Source organism: Thermobia domestica, chromosome 9 (assembly GCF_964235325.1).
Source record: "Thermobia domestica chromosome 9, izTheDome1.hap1.1, whole genome shotgun sequence".
NCBI lineage: Eukaryota > Metazoa > Arthropoda > Insecta > Zygentoma > Lepismatidae > Thermobia > Thermobia domestica.
In genome coordinates this window covers 269,117,577-269,139,288 of record NC_137462.1, presented here as the reverse complement: position 1 = coordinate 269,139,288, position 21,712 = coordinate 269,117,577, and the positions used below count along the sequence as shown (strand labels likewise).

General features: G+C 36.4%; 1 protein-coding gene across 1 annotated transcript in view; it reads left to right on the top strand.

Annotated features, from left to right (window-relative positions):
• The window catches only part of Bx42 (Puff-specific protein Bx42), an 88,288-nt gene extending 66,695 nt beyond the window's left edge, over positions 1-21,593 (top strand). The window contains exons 9-12 of the mRNA XM_081726040.1: positions 744-885; positions 7,310-7,409; positions 13,494-13,772; positions 21,172-21,593. Of these exons, the coding sequence (XP_081582166.1) occupies positions 744-885; positions 7,310-7,409; positions 13,494-13,772; positions 21,172-21,364 (714 nt within the window). The 3' untranslated portion in view covers positions 21,365-21,593. The remainder of the gene's footprint in view (positions 1-743; positions 886-7,309; positions 7,410-13,493; positions 13,773-21,171) is intronic.
• Positions 21,594-21,712: the final 119 nt, after the last annotated feature.

Sequence of the window (21,712 nt, the reverse complement as noted above, 5' to 3'; positions counted from 1 at the left end):
GGTAAGAGAATTAGTAATATGACAGGTGAAACTGTAAATTTCTCAGTTCCCCCGCTTCTTCCTACATTTACATATCACTACCACTTTTACACAGTCATGTTCTGTAGCCTACGGATCATAATCATGGGAGATGAAAGCTTAAGATTCTGTTTTATGTAACTCAAACAGTTACATCGGAAAGTGCCAATTATATGAATTTTACATACATATATGTCGGGTGTTCTAAAAATGGCGCCCACGGACAACAGAGTGCTATTCTTTAGGTTAAAATGAAGCGAAAGTGTTATATAATGGTGTATCCTCCGAGGCCTCCTTCAGCTACTATGGGAATCAAAACTTTCACTATGTGGCAACGTCGCAGATTAACTTGGCTCCAACAGCATTGTTGCTCTGCAAATCCATCAAACAGTTACATCGATTGTTACCTTAAGTGGTGCTAGTGTCAGCGTCTATCTACTTTAACTGCGATCTTAAAAGAGTCAATGTAACTATTTGATGGATTGGTAAATCTGCTGTATGGTTCTTTATCTGCGACGTTGCCACATAGTGCAATTTGCGTCTCCAGATAGACCTAAGAAGTATATATGTTTTTCGCTTTATTTTGACTTGCACAATAGTGCTGTGTAGTCTGTGGGCGCGATTTTTAGAACATCCGATATATATATATAATTTCAATGTTTATGGCTGATACTTTCGGTCAAAATGATACTTTTGATGTTAAATGCAGTGTCTTATTATTGTAGGCTCGTGAAGCTGTAGAAATGAGAGCGCAACTGGAGAAGAAACTGGCCCAGAAGGAGAAAGAAAAGAAGGAAGAACATTTAAGGCAATTGGCCCAAAAGGCAAGAGAAGAGAGAGCAGGAATTCGTTCACAAGCCATTTCAGGTAAGTCAATTTAATTTCGTGTATTTAGACAAATAAACTCCAACCATGTTGTAATAAGTTATGACATTGCCTATCAACTGTAAAATTAAGAAATTTTCGAAGAAAGAAAAAAAAACTTCGTCACGAATGAGAATAATAGTAATAAAATTTACAATTTATGAGCGATTTTACAAAAGCTCTAAGCCTAACTATGTAAGAAGAAATTGAGATTTAAAGTATAGTGTTACTTTTCAACATAGTCCTCTAACAATTCAAAGGACTTTGACCATTGATGCTCAAGTACATTACAAAATTAAACTAAACTCTGATGCAACAGTCCTTAGGGATCCATGGCCTACTAGCTGCCTTGTGGCACGCATACTTTGGGATGATGTGTGGTAGTACATCGACTTTTCCTCGCCGTTAATGTTGGCATTCTAAGCTCAGAGTTCGCTACTTCTTTGTTTTAGTGGCAACCCATTGTCCTCACGAAGCCACAATGACAGTACCATTTGGTTGGTTTGAACGGTCTTCCACATTTCTTCTGATAAGATCCGGCATTGCTTGACGTGACTGATCTCAGGAGAAGCGATCTTCCAATGCGACTAGGGCGTTGAGTTCAAGTTCGTGAATGGGGCTGAAAAACCACGATACGCATGACGTTATCATCAGTGTCATTATCTTCCAAGTTCTTTTAGAAGTGTGGGAATGAGTGAAATTCAGAAGTTGCTAAATCGAACAATAAGGATGGGTGGAGATCAATTTCACGCTGTAATCGTGAATTGCTGCCATGGTGACGACCGCTTGTAGCTGGGGTCATTTTCCTGATGGAAAAAATCGCTTTTTTGTCATTTCTCTACGACGTTTCGTCCTAACACGATCACGCAGCTTTCGCAAGTCCAACATAATAATCCGCTGTTACTATTTGCCCATTTGGAAGATAATGTACGAGGGCCATCCGGAAAGTGGTACCCGTTTGCGCCGCATGAAGCGTTGACGACTCGGGGAGCCGCTGGGCAAGGTCAGATCGCGTCAGTGGCTTGTCTGCCTGCTCTGTGCGAGGTTGTGTGACGCTAACAGTGCCTGTGTTGTGTCTGTGCTCGTTTATAATGATTAAACGAATTGAGAACCCCGCCAGTTGTGAAGTGAGGACCGTGATTAAATTTCTTAATGCACGAAATGTTCGACCTTGTGAAGTTCATCGCCAATTAAAGGAGGTGTATGGAGACAATGTGATGGATGAGTCGTCTGTTCGGCGCTGGTGTCACAACTTCAACCTGGGGAGGGGGAGTACACACGACGAGGAGCGTTCAGGGAGACCATCTGTCATTACAGACGAACTGCTGAGGTCAGTAGACGAATGCGTGAGGAACGATCGGCGCGTCACAATTGATGAACTCTGTGAACATTTTCCTAATGTGTCTCGAACAATTGTCCATGAAATTGTCAAAGACCATCTGCGTGACTACGTATCTCAATACATTGGCGGCGGAGGACTATGACGCTGGAATAATAATAATAATAATAATAATAATAATAATAATAATAATAATAAAAAACTTGTCACATTGTATAACAAATGCCTGAATTTGCTTGGTGATTATGTGGAGAAGTAGTGTAAAGTATGATCTTTCCAATAAAAATGTTTATATTTGTTAATATGTACTACTGTGTCTTTATTGCACAAACGGGTAACACTTTCCGAATAGCCCTGGTATTAGGAACAGTCAGTAAATAACGAGACAGAGGATATTGCAAAGAATGTTTTGTACGTACCTCAAAAGTATTTTCTGAAATTATTGAAGCATCACACTGTGACAATAGTCACACAATCCATTCTCGTAAAATTCCTTTGGCTGCTTTGGAACCAATTGCTCAGACGCTTTTTTTTTTTTTTTTTTTTTAATACTTACTTTATCTTCCATTTGAAAATTGTTGTCCACTCAGTGCTTTTTGAGCTTACCGAAAGACTTCCCACTTGAATTTGGTGACACACGTAGGTGCTCAACTCCACTTTGTCATCTCCGTACAGTGTCTGTCCTTCACAAAACCACTTGGTTCATTCCTGAATTTTGGACAGTGACGTGCAGTACACCGCAGAAATCCTTTTCATTCGACGATGGAATTTACATTGACCTTCCGCTGTCAAAAAGCACACCCCGCTGCTGCTCTTTCGATGCTTCCATTATCCGTTGCTTTCAAAAACGAAATGACTGGACACGTAATGCTATCTAACGCGCAAATCGCTACATTTCTGGCTCGTCTCCATATTTCTAAATAGCATAGTTTTTATGTAATATCCTCTGCCTCGTTATTTATTGATTGCTCTTCATATTATTACTGTCCCGTGCGAATCTCAGAAAGCAGTAGCCCATCTTTGCTGCTAAGAACACTGACTACCTTCTTTTAAAGATAGGGATGAGGAATATATATTTAACTGCAGGGTGTCTATCGGTCACGAAATCAGAAGACGGTCATGAAAGTCACAAAAAAAGGCACGAAATTTAGCTTTTGGATCACGATTTTTTTTTTTTTTTTTTTTTTTTTTTTTTTTTTTTTTTTGTACAAATGTAAGTACAGATTAGAAAGTTTTGTTTTACAGAACGTCAATATTCATCACCAAAAATGTCTGTGGTCGGCTTTAGACGCTACCAAATCACAAGCAAAGTACGTTTCTATCGCATGAATGAAAATTTGGCCTGATTCGCACCCAAATTCGCTCTTGAAAATGTTAGGAAATTTTATTATTTGGTAAAGAAAAGGTCACGAAATTTCATTTTGGAATTTTATTAGACACCCTGAACTGTGACATAAGAATGACACTATCGCTTAATGTAGTAACTATGTCGGCATGAATATCCTGCAGTGTAAAACCCGTACTGAGATTTTTCAGTAACAAGTCTTGCTTTCCGTTTCTCCATTTGATGAAAGGTCGCACACTGGATTGTCTGTCTTTAGTTGCAAAACCACAGAAAAAGTAAATAATAAAAAGCACATTTGGTATGAGATCCTATAAAGGTTGAACAAAAGTTTTACATGACCAGTTAAATTTCTGAGTTAGGCTTAGAATTTTGTAATAACCCTCCTATAGAACGATTAACTAAGAACATTTTATACTACTAGTGAATGTTTTATTTAATTAAAATCACACTTGTTGAGATTTGATTATACATCATTTTGACATTGAATTAACCTAGTTAAATAATACAAGTATCGTTATTATACTTTGAAATTACAAGCGTCTGAGCCCATCACAGGAGACTAACCCTGATCAAGGTGACTGCAAGAGTGACGTCTGCTTATAGCATTTAGAGAACTTGTACGTGTTACATGTCAGCAAAAGTGCAGAAACTGGATAAGAGTTCTGCAAACGCTAGTAGAATTATTGTTGTTATCATTGGTTACTGGTATGCTTCGAAGATTCAGAATATCTGTCTTTCTAGTGGTGGTTTTATGTGACTCGAGCATTAAGACTCAATGGTATTAAAGAACTAGAGACAGAGCAGGGAGGTGTATTATGTTATCTTGACATTTTAATGAGTAAGGAAGGGAAGAGCATTAAGACTCAATGGTATCAAAAAGAATGTAATGCTGGTATTTATTGTAATAAGAAAAGTAATGTAGATAGAAGCACAAAGGTTAATTTTAGAAGAAATATGTTAGAAAGAATTACCAAAATTTGTAACAAGAATGTAGAAGAGAATGTGGAAATCTTTAAAGAACAGCTGTATGAAAATGGTTATAGTATAAGGGATATCGTTAAAGCATCTCTGGGAAAGGTAAAAGTGAGGAGGAAAATGAGGGGGTATGGAAAGGCATTGTAGGGCTAGGAAAATATACCGAGATTTTAAAAAGATGTTAAGAAAGCAAGGGGTCAAAGTGTATAAAAAAGGTAGCAGAAACGTTGTTGGACATGGTCAAAAGCAAAGGGAGGAAAAAAGAAAAAAAAAAAAAAGAGATCAGAAGGGTGTCATTTATTGTATAAATTGTAAGCATTGTCATATGAAATATATTGGGGAGACGAGGAAATTATTGAAAGAAAGAATTAAACAACATAAAAGTAATGTGAAATATGGCAGAGAAACTAACGCAATCTTTAAACACATAAAAGGAAAAGGACATGATGTGAACTGGGAAGAAGTTATTGTGCTGGAAAGGAAAAAAAGGTTGTGGCCGAGAAAGTGGAAAGAGGCTTGGCGGATAGAAAAGGAAGGGGATGTAAACTTAATGAATTGGACCAAAGGTATCAGCATTCATAAAGAATGGAGAAATATTATTGATAAAACAGAAAAATGTATGTGAATTAATGTATTCAATGGTGGTTTGCTCCTTATTGTTTCTTTCTGGTAGAATGTTATGTTTTCCCATTGGTCAGTTCAGATAGATTTCCACGCTTCTGATAGGCTGTTTGAACGGGCCAATGAAAGAGCAGATAGGGAGATTAATGGTGTATATATACTTGAGTAGTTTTTTGTATCACTCAGTGTACGTCTGATGAGGATCTTGGCTAGAAGATCGAAACGTCACGTGTAAATATGTTTTTGTATTAAATAAGTGCAGTCTTGTTCAGCAGTGTATCTATTTTTCTTATTTTATTATATATATTATATTATTATTAGAACAACCCGAAAGCATAAAAAGCATAATAGCAATTTAGACATATGGTTGGTACCTTGAACATGGTTGTGGTTATTTAAGGGTCCAGAAGAAACTAATTTTAAAAGCATAATTTTAGAAAATAAAGCATAATTTAAAATATATAGCACAATTCTTGGAAAATTCTGTTTAATTGCAAGTTTAACATACTATATTAATATTTTTTAAAACTAATATTTACAAAGCAAAATCATTGAGAACATAACAATGCAACAATGAAAAGCTAATTTTTATTTCTGCGAACTTTTCGGGGTAATCCTTTGATGTGGAAAAAAATATGAAATGAATAAAACTTTCTGCCAACAACGAATATTACACAAGAACTCCACACTATATTGTTATGTGTACCTCTTGAACTTGAGCACTTTCTGTATTTTTGGTGGCATCTTTTACTTTCCCTTTCTGTATATATGCATATCTAAGGCGCACACAAGTGAAACAAAAACTGACTCAAGTAAAGCATATCTCTTTACAATGCATTAAGTAGAAATTTCATTAAATATGAAAGAAACTGGTTGCATAAAATATTAATAAATAGATCAAGATATTTAGAATATTTAATGTATAGTAAATATTTTACATTATACACGATTAATATAAAACAATGACTGAAATTAACAATAAAGCATAATTTGGAAAAACAATAAAGCATAATTACACAAAAAATAAAGCATAATGTGGGTTGCTTTAATTATTATATATTGACACTAGGATCAAAGATCATGTTAGAAACGATAAAGATAAGGATTCTGCGGTTTCACGTCTTTCTAAATATCTAGGAATTCACAACATAGTATTACGGAAGTTAAAATCATTAGAAAAACGCCATTACATATTAAAAGCAATATGTTTCAATTTTATGAAATAAGAACAAAGACATTCAAGTTAAATTTGGATTAAGGAAGTCTTAACAAAAATTGAGACTGTACTATCGAGGATTTTATTCAAAAATTCAAAATTCATCAAGTTTGAACTTGCTTATTTCATATTATGTACAAACCCAGGGGCGTGATAGTGCAGCAGAGAGTTATAAATGCTAAAATCTAATAGGTTATATTATGTGAAGTAATAGTTTGATACGAGTAGTAGTTAAAACTACAAAGTTTAATTTTTGTAATATGTTTACAGTACAATTGACTAGTACGCTTTTGTATTTCCCAAATATCATAATTATGTTTTATTTAATGTTAATTATGATCCCATAAATGTTTGAGTGTAGTGTATTCGTTTTTCGTACTGCGAGCGACTGCGAATGATAGAAGCAGCGGCCAGTAGTACATCATTAAATCGGGCTCTCTCATATGCTAAATTCAGTATTTGATGTCCAAAAACTTCTGGAACACTTCTTTCAGATAATTTTAAGTAGCTATACCGGCTTTTATGTTGTTTAATATAAGCATTAGTTCAGTCCCCCCCTCCAAAAAAAAAAAAAAAAGAAAAGAAAAAAGTTGTTTGATCGGATGGGAGTCTAGTAGGTACAGTCCGCAGCAAAAAAAACTGCAACATGAGCATGTAAGTTTATTGTGAAACGACGAAGTCTTTTGCTCCAAAATAAGTGTGTAGTTGAGGACGCCGAGGTTTCGTGCCACTTAGCGTTACGTTGATTTCTTGCGCTGTTAGGTGTAGTTTCACAATAAACTTAATGCTCATGTTGCAGGTTTTTTGCTGCAGACTGTACATTAAGTAGAGGAAATTATGCTAAAGAAAAAACTTATTCATGCTTATAGGTACACTAGAGTACAGAGTAAATTCAGTGAACATGTGTAAAGTGTTTTGTGTTTTATTCCAGATAAAGATGAAGAGTCACTGGAGCGTGACCAGTTACGATATGAAAGACGAAAGGATCGCCAGAGAGACAGGAATCTTGCCAGAGCAGCTCCTGATAAGAGGTGACGTATTTATTTTTGTTCTATAAGTTACGAACTTTCAAGCTTCAAACGGCTTCCCAAAATAGTATAGAGATGAGAGAAGGAAAAAGAAAAGAATACACGAGAGAGAGAGAAAGCCAAATATCTGTTGTTTAGTTCGTTTGTATTCAAAGCTGTCGTGTGAATAACTTTTATTTTGAATTCATTTGCCTGTGGTAAGGTTACATGTGTTCTAACATATACACATATTACCAATATTAGTAAAATTCTCGGTTCAAGGGGAATTTAATTGTTGGGTTTAATAATTATTCGTCACTCATTAGTTTTTTAAGGATATACTTTTGTTGATTGGGAGGCAAATTTAAAAAAAAAAAAAAAATTAAAGTAATAAATTTAAACAGTTTGAGCTTTCAATTAAACATGATTTTTAACCCACAGTGTACAGCAGGTCGAAGATTCCTGCATAACAATTAGTTTTTATTTATTTATTTATTTATTTATTTATTTATTTATTTTAAAAAGAAATCCTGGCGTTATTTTTCCTTTCGTTTCTTATCATCACACTTTCAAATCGAAAAAGAGTATTCTCAAAAGCTTCTGTTGTGATTTTGATAGTAGTTGAAAATCAAATTTCATTATAATATGACGTTATTATTTTTTCCAGTAAGGACTCATAAGGATTTTGTATGTATGTGGGGGTGGTTGAGTGTATGTATGTATGTATGTATAAATCAGAATAGAGTGTTGTTTCAGAACTTCTAAGCCTAACTATGAAAGATATAGCTGGGAATTCAAGTATAATGTTCCTTTTACCCTCGTGACAATTCAAAGCGTTTGGCCCATCAATGGTCAAGCTCTTTTACGTAGCTAGTAGAAAATATTTTCTTTTAAACTTTCCAGAATCCATATGGCATGCATGACATCAACATCAGTGTCAAACTTTTTTTGAAGGTCAGGAACAACTGAAATTCAGAAGGTGGCAAATCACGCGAATTAGTTTAGTAGACACCAATTCTTAAGCACCATTGTAAATTGCTGCCATGGTTGCTACCAACTTGTGGCTAGGGCACTGTTCGGGATGGAAAAGGACGCCTTTTGTCGGTTTTCCATGACACTTTGTCGAATATGTTCACGTACCTTTCGTAAGAGGCCTGCATAATAATCCCCAGTTACTGTTTGCCCTTTGAAAGATAACTACCATCACTAACTCCTCCGAATCCCCCAAAACAGTATCCATCACTTTTTCTTCTGAAATATTAGTCTTTGGGTGTGAGTTTTTTTTTTTCTACTATTTGCAATTTGGCTTTTGATTAATGTTGATAATGATTTACCATTTCTCATTTACTGCTATGAACCTGATCAGAAAAGAATATGAATTTGCCCGAAAAAGTTCAAGAGGATCCCTAGAAATGTGACGATTGATTTTGTTTTTTGTCGGGGTTAAAAGTTAAGGTATCCATCTCGTTCAAACTTTTCTTATTCCCTGTTGCCGGTTGATAATTTTGTCGGCGCTTAACAGTTGGCAAGGCCACAGTCTCAGCAATTTGCTTGGTGGCTAGTTGGCGATCATTCGTGGTCTTTATCAATGTTTTCCTCGGCCATCTTCAATGATGGTTCTTTCTTTCCTAAATTTAGCTGCCAATTTCTTCATTGTGACGTAAGAAAGGATACCATCGCCTAATATAGGAATCATGGAATGAATATAATCTTCCTATGGAAGTATTCAATAACAACTCTTGCCTTCAGTTTACCCGTTTGAACAAAAGTTGCTCCTTATTTCCTTTCTTCACCCGCAGAAAAAGTAGATATGAACACTAGATCGTTATGACATCGTATGGAGGCCCAGTAAGTATATAAGCCACCGTTTCGGTGTTTCCTGATACCTTCCTCACCAGATCCGGGCAACTCATGTCTTTTCTTTGAATTTTATCTTTTTTTTTTTTTTTTTTTTTTTTCCGTGTGCACAGCAAACAATGATTAAACAACGAGGTTAAAAAATTTAAAAATATAATAGTGTAAATTCCTTGTATTATCATTAGATTACGTAAGTCTTAATAAAAATGTTCTGCATGAGTTTTCACATCAATAAGACTTTCAAAAAAAGATTCAAGTGCAAGTAATTTATATTATCGTATTATCAAGTTTATGACCTCATCATTTTTTACTATGCACACGAAATAGTGCATGGTAAAATTTTAAGAAATGAGATGAGTTACATGTAAATTGCCCAGATCTGCTGAGGAAGGTATCAGGAGACCACGAAATATTACGGCTTATAGTGCGTTGTGTTAGACACAGAAAATAACGTTCACAGATTCAATTGGTATTCTTATACGAATATAATTATTTCCTTAAAGTTTACCTGTCTAGTTCTAGTGTTTCTTAGTAAGGCTTAGAAGTTTTGTAACAGCCATCGAATACAGGAAGTTGTAGTTAGTTTCATTTAGATGTTGATTTGAATCCAGTACTAATAATTTGATGAAATGGTCAGTTTCGGCGGTGTGTTCTGATTTCGGACATTGATTTCGGACATTGATTTCGGAGTGTCGTTGCAAATTGACCACGTTGGCACACCTTTATCTTCTATCGCACCGTTTGGTTTGATGGTGGTGTAGTTCTGAGAAACTGTTTTATTTAGTTAATTTAAAATTCTGTAGATCTGTTTTATTTAGTTATAGAACATTAAAATTTAGTTTACTTTTTATTTACAGTGTTTAAGTTTCTTTTTTTAAGGGACTGTATAGCTAGTAAACCATTTTCTGTTGAATATATACAACATCCAATCATCCAGAATTCAACATGAAAAGTATATAACCCTCTAGAATCCGGCTCTCCTTAGGTCCGAAGGTTGCCAGAGTTTTGAATGTCAACCTGTAATAGTAATATCTTGTTAATACTTTTGATACTTCCACTTTTTTAAAGGTAAATTTTAGACTTTCAGTCAAGCAGCTATTGCGTCGAGACTATTGTAGGATCATGGTTCATATCTTGTTTTGTTCGGAATTATGGTAAACTGTAGCAGTCAGATTTCCCTAATATGTACCTAAGGCAATAAAATTCTCGCCCAAAGTGGGGAAAAAGGATTTTTTTAAAAAAAAAGTCCCTTTCCCTGCGAATTTCTCCCCTCCGGTACACGACACGGACATGCGAATGTTATTAAAAAAAAAAAAAACTGCTTCATTCCGAACATAACGGTAAGAACCATGATCCTGGGGTAAATAGTCTTACTGCTAAAATTCATTTACTATTTTTTCCTAATAACCGCTAATCTATTGTTACCCAATAAGCTCTAGTGTCAAGACTCTTTATCGTAGGATCATAGTTCGTACCTCATTGTGTTCATAATGAAGCAATGTTTCCAACTGTACCACTCAAATTTCCCTATTATGTACCAGAAGTGGAAAAAATCTCGCTCAAATTGGGGAAAAGAGTTTTTTTGTCAGGAAAAAAATAATTTTTCGGGAATTTGTTGCCCCAGGTACACTCATGTTCAAAATTATTGTCGCATGTCTATAAATATGTTGTTGTAGGAATATAATTTGATAACGAATTCGCACGGTATTTCTTATAATGTTAGTATGTGTAAAATCGGCAAAGACATATATGTAGCAAATTTTATGTCAAAAGAGCAGTAAATAAGAACAATAAAACGAAAATAAAACTTTCTTGTCCATTTAGCAACATTTTGTTTTACTCATTCTAATTTTGTACTTATAATTCTTTTCCTGTGAAATTTACCACAAATATACATTTTCCGATTATACACATAGTATCAGTATTAAAAGAACCCTGCAAAATCATTATCAAATTATATTCTTACAAGAAGACAGTTATAGATATGCGACAATCATTTTGGACATGAGTGTACACATGCTAGCGCCACGTGAGTGGTAGTTTGAAACGTTGCTTCATTACAAACAAAATAAGTTTTTTATGAGGTACGAACCATGATCCCACAGTGAATACTCTTGATGCAAGAGCTTATTGAATAACAATACATTAGTAATTATTACCCAAAAATGGGGAAGGAAATTTAGTAAATCAGCTGTAGCACCAAGACTATTTATTCTAGGATTATGGTTTGTACCTAATTTTGTTCGTAATGAAGCAGCGGTTCCAATCGTACCACTTGCATGTCCCTATCATGTACCTACGGGAAGGAATTCCCGTCCAAAGTGTATAAAGTAGCGGGAAATGCAAATTTTCAAAATTTCCTTTTTCGGAAATTTATCTCCTCAGGTACATGACAGCGCAACGGTAGTAGTTCCGGTGGAAACGTTTCATCATTACGAACAAAATGAGGTACGAATCCTGATCCTACGACAAATAGAGATGACATTGTAGCTACTTTACTAAACACATTGACTAAAAGTGTGTAATAGAAAAATTCAGAAACTTTTTTTGAAAAATCTGTATTTACCCTACGATCATGGTTCGTACCTCGTTTTGTTCGGAATGATGCTAGGTTTTAAACAGTACCACTCGCATGTCCGTATCATGTACCTGAGGGGAGGAATTCTGAAAAAAATTCCTTTTTTTCACTTTGGATGAGATATTCTCGCTTCTGACACATAATAGGGAAATCTGAGTGATAGAGTTGGAAACATTCCTTCATTACGAACACAGTGAGGTACGGACCATGATCCTAGGATTAATAGCGATGTGTCGTGTTTTTTTTTTTTTTTTTTTTTTTTTTTTTTTTTTTTTTTTTTTAGTTCTAAAATTTACCCTTTTTTCCTTCGTCCATGTTTGTGACGTCACTGCCCCCAGGCATCGGACGGGTGACTGCAAAATGACCATGAAACATATTCTTTGATGCTTCCCCGCTTAAATGAATGCAAAACCCAGGTGTGAAAAGCTTTAGAGATCTATAAAACAAATTTCGAAGGTCGACGCTATGGTACAGATCTGTACCAAAAGTCCCCAAAGAGTTAATATAAGGTGTTTGAAGGGCTGTCTGATAAATCAAGTCAGAAGGCACTTATCTTGTTATACTGGTACGAATTTTTTTAAGAAAAAATGTTTACAGTAATGAGCGAAATTTTATGGTTAATACAGGGTTTGTCCGAAAAGTAGAAGGACTGAATTTATATATATATTCGCAATTTCGACACATCGACGTAATAGTTTTCAGAACATGCCTCTTCTGCATCAACACAGTTTTTCCAGTGACTCTTCCAATCACTGAAGGCTCCCTGGAAGAAACTGGAATGCTCTTCAACTCCCTCGTTACGGCCTCTTGAATGGCCTGGACCGGCCCGTTGCACCAGACCGTGCCGTCCTTTTATGACTCTTTTCAGTCGGTGGAAGAGGAAGAAGTCTGCAGGAGAGAGATCTGGACTGTAGGATGGCTGGGAAAGCTGTGATGCCATGTTTGGTCAGGAAGTCCTTGACAGCAAAGGCGGTATGGCTCCGCGCACTATCGTGATGAAGTTTCTATGATCCAACAATTGCTGGACGGACGCGGGCGACTCGTCTGATCTTGAACCGGTCAGAGTTCAAAACATTTGCACTTCCATTAAGTTATCGTCACTTTTTTTTCCCGTAGAAGGGCGTCCTGATTGTTGCTCAACTTCAAATTATTCTCTTTCCTCCCATTCAAAAACACTTGATATACCGATAGCATCACTCTTATAAGCACCTTGATTATGTCATGGCTCTCACTCGCAGTTTTACCCAGTTTGAAACTTCACTGCGTAACGCTGCTCTAACAAACGATTCATTATGGAGATGACAAGACACCTTGAAAGGGGTTCACTGTAAACTCGATCTACACTCCGTGAAGACTTGGAGAAGACTGGGAACTGGTGCGCTGATAGCTAAGAGCCCCTACCACCCAACCGGGGGAAGCAGTAACATCCCCCTCCACGTTTTGGCAGGAAAAAATCAGTCATACTACAAACCCTGTATGATTTTTTAACGAATCCGAATAGGATACAGAAGAGCAACTTGTTTACCTTTTAAGTGTATTTAATAGTGATATATGATAAATTGTATGTTAATAGTGATGTTGTGCGAAAAATAATTTTACTCTCTTTTTTACGTGTAAATTTTATGACGAAATCAATTCAACAAAATAGCTTAACAGTGTTGTATCTGTTTTAGGTCGAAGTTGCAGAGAGACCGTGAACGAGACATCAGTGAACAGATTGCCCTTGGATTACCAGCGAAGAGTGTGGGAGGCGATGAGACTCAGTTTGACCAACGATTGCTTAATCAATCCAAGGGTATGGACAGTGGCTACGGGGATGATGAATCCTACAATGTTTATGACAAACCCTGGCGGGATGCTGGGACATTGGGTCAACATATTTACAGACCTTCCAGAGATTTGGACAAAGATGTCTACGGTGACGATCTAGAGAAGATAATGAAAACAAACAGGTTGGTATTTGAAATCGTGCACAATTCAATTTTTTTTTTTTTTTTTTTTAACTTAGTGTCTCAGTAATACCGAGGACATACGAGGGGGTGCTGAAAAGTTCCTGGCTTTACCAAGAAAAAGAAGTGTCAGAAGTCTGAGATTACATACTTATTCAACATATTCCCCATTGAAATCCACGCACTTTTGACAGCGTTGTAGAAGCTTTTCTAGCCCATGCAAAATAAAATAAAATAAAATAAATCATGATTGTGTCTCAAATCAGCTCTTAGCAATCCGTGTAACGCCAGAAATATCCTCAAAACAGTGACCCTTCAGGTGTTTTTTAAGGTTGGGAAATAGAAAATAGAAGGGGCCAGGTTTGGGGAATATGGCGGGTGGTGGACCGATTGGAATCCCGGGGTGGCCGGTTTGGCAGCAACAATGTTGGACTTGTGTACGAGTGCATTATCGTGCAATACCATAATCCCTCTTGTGAGCTTTCCACGGCGTTTCCTCTTAATTGCCTCTTTCAGCTGTTCTAAAAGATAAACATAATACTTTCCGGTAACAGAGGCACCATTCGGTAGGTAATCCACCACTATAACGCCATCTTTGTGCCAGAAAACGGACACCAGGTTTCTTTTGGCCGATTTTTGGGTACGGAACTTTTGAAGGCAGGGGAACTACTATGGCACCATTCCTTTGACTGTTTCTTGGTTTCGGGATCATAAATATGGAGCTAGATTTCATCCTCTGTCACTATCTAGCAAAAAAAAAAAAAAAAAAAAAAAAAAAAAAAAAAAAAAAAACTTTTTGCCTTCCTCCCCCTTCTTCGTAGTGGGAATGATTAAGGTAAAAACTTGGACCACGTAACACGTTGATATTTGTTTTATCGGGTATCGTTTCTCTGTTCTAATCTGTTTAATGTTGCTGCAGAGTGTAGGCTCCTTGGCATTTTTTTTTTTAAATCCCTGCTTTCGTTTTCTTTTGCTTTTGATGGTCCGTATAAAAAATCAGTTGGGGTGATTAATTGGTTCGTAGACCGTCAGTAAGGTTTGGAAGTGAAGTCGAAGAGTATTGTCTTCCCTCGATTGAGATCTCAAACGGAGTTCCCTTACTTTGTAAACTGGGTATTGAAGCGGTGACTACTTGCCTGTTGTGGACATACCCTGGCCACAGCTTGGTTCATTTTCCGCGTCGTTGAAGTGAGAATCAGATGCTGAGAAAGAGGAAGTGTAGTGGATGGAAAAGATATTTACTAAGCAGTAATTGTATAAAAGGAGGCGTTGTTGCATTTATTAGAAGTTTGATTGGTACAGTAGATGTAAGTTCAAATCTTCCAGTGTGGCGTCATGCATTGCAAACAGCTGAGCTTCCTGGTGCGTTGGCATTGGCACGTATAGACAGTGGTCTCTGGTTCGAAAGAGGGAAAGTCCTAATATCACAGTTTAAACTTTCATCATAAAATTAGGAACAATCTTGCGTTATATCTCGATTTCTGTAATTTACTCATATAGTTTCATTGTTCACAAAACCTTTCTTAGTGACGTCCAAAAATTGCGTAATTGGACGCTTTATTAAGGTTTCTCCCTTCTTGTGAGAGACTTCTGAGAAAAAGTAAAGGTCACTCTTTAAAAGGTATAGAACAATGTGTGTTGTAGAGTTTATAACGCTTAAACTATATTAAACATTGGGGGCCATGGTGGCTCAGTGGTAGAGCGTTCACCTTTGGTGTGTGGGGTTCCTGGTTCGATCCCAGTTCACGCCAAGTGAACTTTGTGGTGGACAAACACCGTGTGGGTTGATTTTGTCGAGATTCTTCCGTTTTCTCCCACTTTATTCATTTAACCTTTCCATTCATTTCTCTTCACCGTCTCCTTTAGCCTAGCCAGCATAACCGTGGGACGTAAAACTCAGATTTCATTTCATTTTTCATTTATATTAAACATTAGTATTACAAAACAGTACACGGTTGTAATGCAAACTGTGTTAAACTGTATTTAAGCATTATTAATATAATACATATTTTTCTAAAGTAAATAAATAAACTTTTGGTATACTTTTTGGAGGGTGAACTTATCTACTTTTTTTCTCAAGAGAGTTTCATAAACCTCAACAGTGCGTCCAGCTTAGCAATTTTAAACGTCATGAAAGTGTCAGAGAGCACTGAAACTTTATGAGTAAATCATAAAATTCGAGATACATAGCAAGATTGCTCGTATTTGAATTGTATATCCTATGGCGCGTATCAGCAAATATCACAGAATTCTTAGTGCAGCAGATGTCACTTTGATACAATCCGATTAGTGTATTAGATAATATGAAAAATCCCCGTATTATAAAAAGGCTCTTGACAATTTTCGTATTTATAGCTATAGAAAGCTTCCAGTCAAGCGTTGTGGGGAATTATGGTATTAGAAGAAACTAAAGTAAACTTCTTTAAGCTGTATGCAGTGTGTAGTAATTCAAGCACGGAAACTCATTCTCGATTTTTTTTTTTTTTTTTTTTCATCAATTTTCCTTGTTTTCGCTCGTAATGGTAGTCACCTTTCAGGGACAATACAGAGCAGGGAATCGAAGAATGATGGGAAGCACGTAGAGCAGTGTTCGAAGTGAGACGGTATGCGGTGGTATGCCATACCGCCTCTGGTTTTTCAGTGATGAAGGCATACCGTCTGTGGCTTTTCAATGATTAAAACATACCGTCACTGGAGAGTAGATGCTAAATACCTTTAATAAATCCATTTTTATACACAGTAATTGACGAATAGCTGTGCACGTAAACAATTTTATTTCTTATGTAGAAATAATTTCTAAGTTGATAACACCGACATTTTTGTTATCTTTTTCCTGCCTTTTGTTGTTAAAATGAGGTGTCTTCAAAGAAGTTCATCTAGTTTATATTTTGATGTGCCGTATTGAACTGTTTCTTTGTTATGTATGTGTGTGTGTGTCTTCTTGCCTTGATGCACATAAATGGCGTGTTTTAAGTATGGGCAGATTTAGGGGTTGTCTGTTGTGGGGGAGGGTCTTCCAGGGGTTTGGAATACCCCACAGTCGAATGAGGGAACCTGGAGTTTTCCCGCAGAAAATTAATATCCTCATTCGGTTTCTGGGTATTTTCGTGTATAATTCTCTTTAATACAACTTAAGAGGATCTTTTATGTTTTTTTTTTTTTTTTTTTTCTTTCTTTCAGAAAGTTGTTAGCGGGGACAAAATTTCTCCATACCTCTTCCCCCTTCCCGTTACTACAGAGAAGCTCTCCAATGGTTTTCAGCCATCATGTAAATAGAAATGCAATCTTTTAGGCAACATACCCTCACTGCTTTTCAACATTTAAATAGCCGGTATGTCGAGTCAAAATCGTAATAAAACATACCGTCTCTGTTTTTTTCCCCACTTCGAACACTGACGTAGAATGAACACGCATAGATAAGTAACATCACAAGATAGACAAGGTAGACTCATGTCAATGTAGTTAAAATGTAGGCGCAGTCTCACTTGTTAACGGTTAGTAATAGCTTCAACTAAGTCGTCAGCCAGAAGTAGTAACCGTTCAACCGAATTTGATGAGACTGATGGTGCGTTGGTTAGACGAAAACACAAGAATAAAGGATCTTTGATATACAGTAATGTATGTTTGTATTCAAATCTCAACTGGCAGTTGACTCTTGAACTTTATTGTACAGTACATTAATGTGCTAAAAGTAGACTGAGATGGGGGAATAGGTGAATACAGCCCATGCATTGTACCAAGTAATTCACTCATTGATAATAACTGTTACATGATAACGATTATTGTATTCATTGTTGGTGGTTTTCAATAATAATCGCCCACGAGTGAGGTTTTCTTAATTAATTAATTTGTTTGGTTAACCCGGAAATTCGGTTAATTAGGATTCAGCTAAACAGAATTGTAGTATATCGAAGTGAGTTTCATGATGTTGTTTATTCACTTTTCCTTCTTGGCGCTTCCGCCTCATTGTAAACTTAATATTTGTTGTTACTTCCGTTTGAAATTTGATAGTTAGCTTGAGTGTAATTATTATCATTATTACGCTTGTTTTGCTGGCTTTGCCGTAAAGGAACAACGTAGTGTAGGAGATTGAAAGAGCTCGTCTGCTCTGTCCCGTTTTCTTTTTTCTTTCTTTGCTTTTAAAGTGTTGAAGTGGTCACGGTGGCTCAGTGGTAGAGCGCTTATCTTTAGTACGTGCATTCTCTTGTTCGATCCTCGTCCAAATAAGTTTGTGATGAACAAATCATGCTCGTGAGTTTTCTCGGGAGTACTGCCCTTTCCTTCCACATTCTCACTCCACCGATTCTTCCAGTGCCATTCATTCTCTTAGCTTAAGCATCCGTCTCCCTTAGCCTAAAGGGCATATTGTGGGACGTTAAATTTTAAAAAAAAATATCATTTGTTTATTTTTTTTAATGTGCTACAAAAATAAAAGAAGAAGAATAAATTCATCTGCCTACTTTTCTGCTAAGCACAAAATACTACTTAGTAAGACGGTTATACTACGTTCGCTTTCCTGATATACAGTTTCAGAATCTCAAAGGCTCAGTCCCCTTTCCCCAAAAAAACACAAAACTGCACCCAAATAACGACAACGAACAACCCTCCCGCTGGCAAAACCCATCCGTCAATGCTTGTACGACGTTACCTGTCTTTCCAAATTGTCCAGAAAGAGATCTGATGGTCAGAGACTATTTTTGCTTCTTTTTTTTTTTTTCTCAATTCTTTTAAAAATCTTATCCATAACACACTTTTCTTTTTCTTCCCGTAACTCAAATATAGTAAACGTATTTGCCTTGAAACTAGAGCAATGTAACACAACAAGCATAAATGTTTCCCTTGAGGTATTACGTTTAAATGCAATGGTTTTAAAAAAACTCAAGAAATAACAAAAAGGAAAATTTGGCAACAAGAGAACTGTCACCCTCACTGACTTTCCTTCCACTAGCCATAAAGAAGCCCCCATACCGAGTTTGGCGACATCCTCCACCACCCACGGTGTGTCGGCATCGGACAGCAACTGTATATAAGGATAGTGAACGTACTATACCGGTTTTGAGATGGTCATCATTCTTCTCCAGTTTGTCGTCTATGACGTCATGATGGAACGCATCGAGAGTACAAACTATCCATCCAAATGCTGTTTTCTAAATGCTAGGTTATTACGCAAAAAATTTTAGGGCTATTCTTTAGTTTTCGCATTATTTTGAAAAACGTGGAAAAGTAGGGTGAAATTGATGAGCAACCATGATACGTAAAAGTTAAAATGAACAATAGTGGTGTGTTTAATTCTGTTACACTTTTAAATTAGCCCAAAGTAGGTATGAAAGTTTAAAATGTAGCTGAATTGTATGTTGTTTGTTACAAGTGTCTCTGCTCCAATTACCGATAGGCCTTATTTTTAGCGAGAGAAATATGGCTTTAATGCGATGAATGCCTTTTACCTTATTTATCATTATTTATTATAATATTTTACCGTATTTGTTCAAGTATAATATGGCCCTATTTTTTTAGATTGTGATGTGATGGATGCAGTTTAAAATATTACACACACTTCGAAGATATATAATAGAAAAGCTCTTTTTATGATTTAATCCAAGTCTCTATTGCACAATCTTTTTCTGGTGGTTATCATTTCATATTCATTACTCTGTGGTGTACTCAGATCTATTCGAATACCCTGTGGAAGCAAATTTAGTAGCAGATTTTAGGTGAAAATCAAGTTGAACAATAACATGACTCATTATCATTACCTCTTTCCTATATACGTCTGATCTTAACGAGTGATGCAACGACACGGCACGGTCACGAGAGCGGGATACGAGGGATACAGATGATACAGTCTGCCGTGGTATGAAACTTCCTTTCAAGGGTTAGACTGCGATTGTAATACGAGTTTGTTTTTTTTTACAAAACTGTTTGTGTTCTATAATTCGTAATTTATTCGGGACAGTACGGTGATTTATTTTTGTTTTCATTACTCATTAATTTTTATCTTGGCAATATTTGTATTTTTATTTTTTTTTATGAGTTTTATCTTCTTCATTTTATAGTACTTAAGATTTCATAAAGTTTCCAGTTTTGTGTAGCAAGTATAAAATGCATATTACATGACCTTTGCTTAAGATACAAATACAGATTAAAATTTTCATTAAAGTTTCAGTGTATGATTTCTTCACATCACCAGCTTGAGGAGTCTGATATTTTAAAATCTTTCCGGTGATGTTTGTGTGTGTGGCCTGAGTCGAGTTACTATTACTATGGCTTATTTATCCCAATTTTTACCTAACTTCGATAAGTTCATAGTTCATATTAATGTCTAATGTCAAAATAGCAAGTAAAAGATAATGCTTCAAAATAATAGCACTATCGATGGTTACGGCTTTCACCTGCAGCTGACTTGTCTGGAAAAGATTAAAGCATGTGGGAAGGTGAAATGATAAAAATGGTTATTTGAAGGAAACAAATAATTTTCTGTGCACGAACACTATGACGACGGACGATCAATGAAAGTGATTATTAGGAAATCTTTTGTGTGTGTGTGTGTGGGTGCGCGCTTTGCCATCGGGAATCAAACCCGGGAGCTCGTGCTTGAAAGACACGCACACTAGAAACTAGATCAACAAGGATTTTGTAAACACTTCCAATGACCATTTTTATCCTGTCACCTTCCTCAATGATTTTACCTTTTTAGGTTGTTTTCAAACACTAATCAGCGGAGGATAAGGACCGTATCCTTTGAAAGTGCTACTATTTTGTGTTTTATAGAGGGTGAGTATGAAGCGTTATCTTTTACTTGCCATTGTGACTATTATCACTGCTCGCAATCAATGCTGTACTTAAAATGTAAGTAAAAGACAACGCTTTATAGCTATAAATCACAAAACAGTAGCCTTTTCCAGGGACACGGGGGCATGGCTACTCAGTAGTAGATTGCTTACCTCTGATGCGTAATATCTCTGATTCGATCCCCAGCCAAGTAAGTTTGTGGTGGACAACATAGTGCCCGTGGGTTTTCTCGGGGCACTCCCACATTCTCATTCCACCAATTCTTCCACCATCGTTCATTGCCTTACTCTAACGTTTCTCTTAGCCTAAAGGGTATAATCGTGGGACGTTAAACTGAAATATTTTCGAGGAACACGTCCTTCAGAGTTACTTTCTTTAAACCTTCTTTCAAACTCAAGTCAGCTGAGGAAAAGGGTCGTATCCTTTGAAAATGCTGCTGTTTTGTGATTTATAGATAGTAAGTGTGAAGCGTTATCATTGACTTATTAATGTTATTATCATCATTACTCTTCGCAGTCTCCACTACTATCGAGTTTAATGTGTTTTGTCTGATTTTCCAGTATTGATATGCTGTTTACTTTGTTTCAAAGCAGTGTTGTCTTGTTAATTGTAGGTTTGTGCCTGACAAGGAGTTCAGTGGCACTGACCGCAGTGCGACTCGCAGCGGGCCTGTTCAATTTGAGAAGGACGAGGAGGATCCTTTCGGTTTGGATCAGTTCTTGACGGAAGCTAAGCGGGCGAGCAAAAGACCCAAGGACGACAGGGACAGAAGAGACGATCGGGATAAGAGGAAAAGGAGGGAGTGACAGTTCCATTTGGTGTTTGTATATACGTACATTACATATATATGTTGTGTGTGTGCTCATACTTCCAAAGCACAGTTAGTGGAAGAAGAAATCATAAGTGTATATACTTTTGGTATTGTGCGCGAGTGTTAATCAGTGCTGAAGTATGAACAAATATGAATTGTAATAATTTTAAGAAATATGCTTTCTTAATTTGAAATAAATGTTTAAATAAAGTGATCATGAATTATTGGAATATTTTTGTGATTGCTTAATAGCACATATATACCAGAAATAAAAAGTATATAACTTTTGCACTTGGCGAAATAGAATAATAGGGCAAAACATGAGCCAGTGATTAGAAATCAT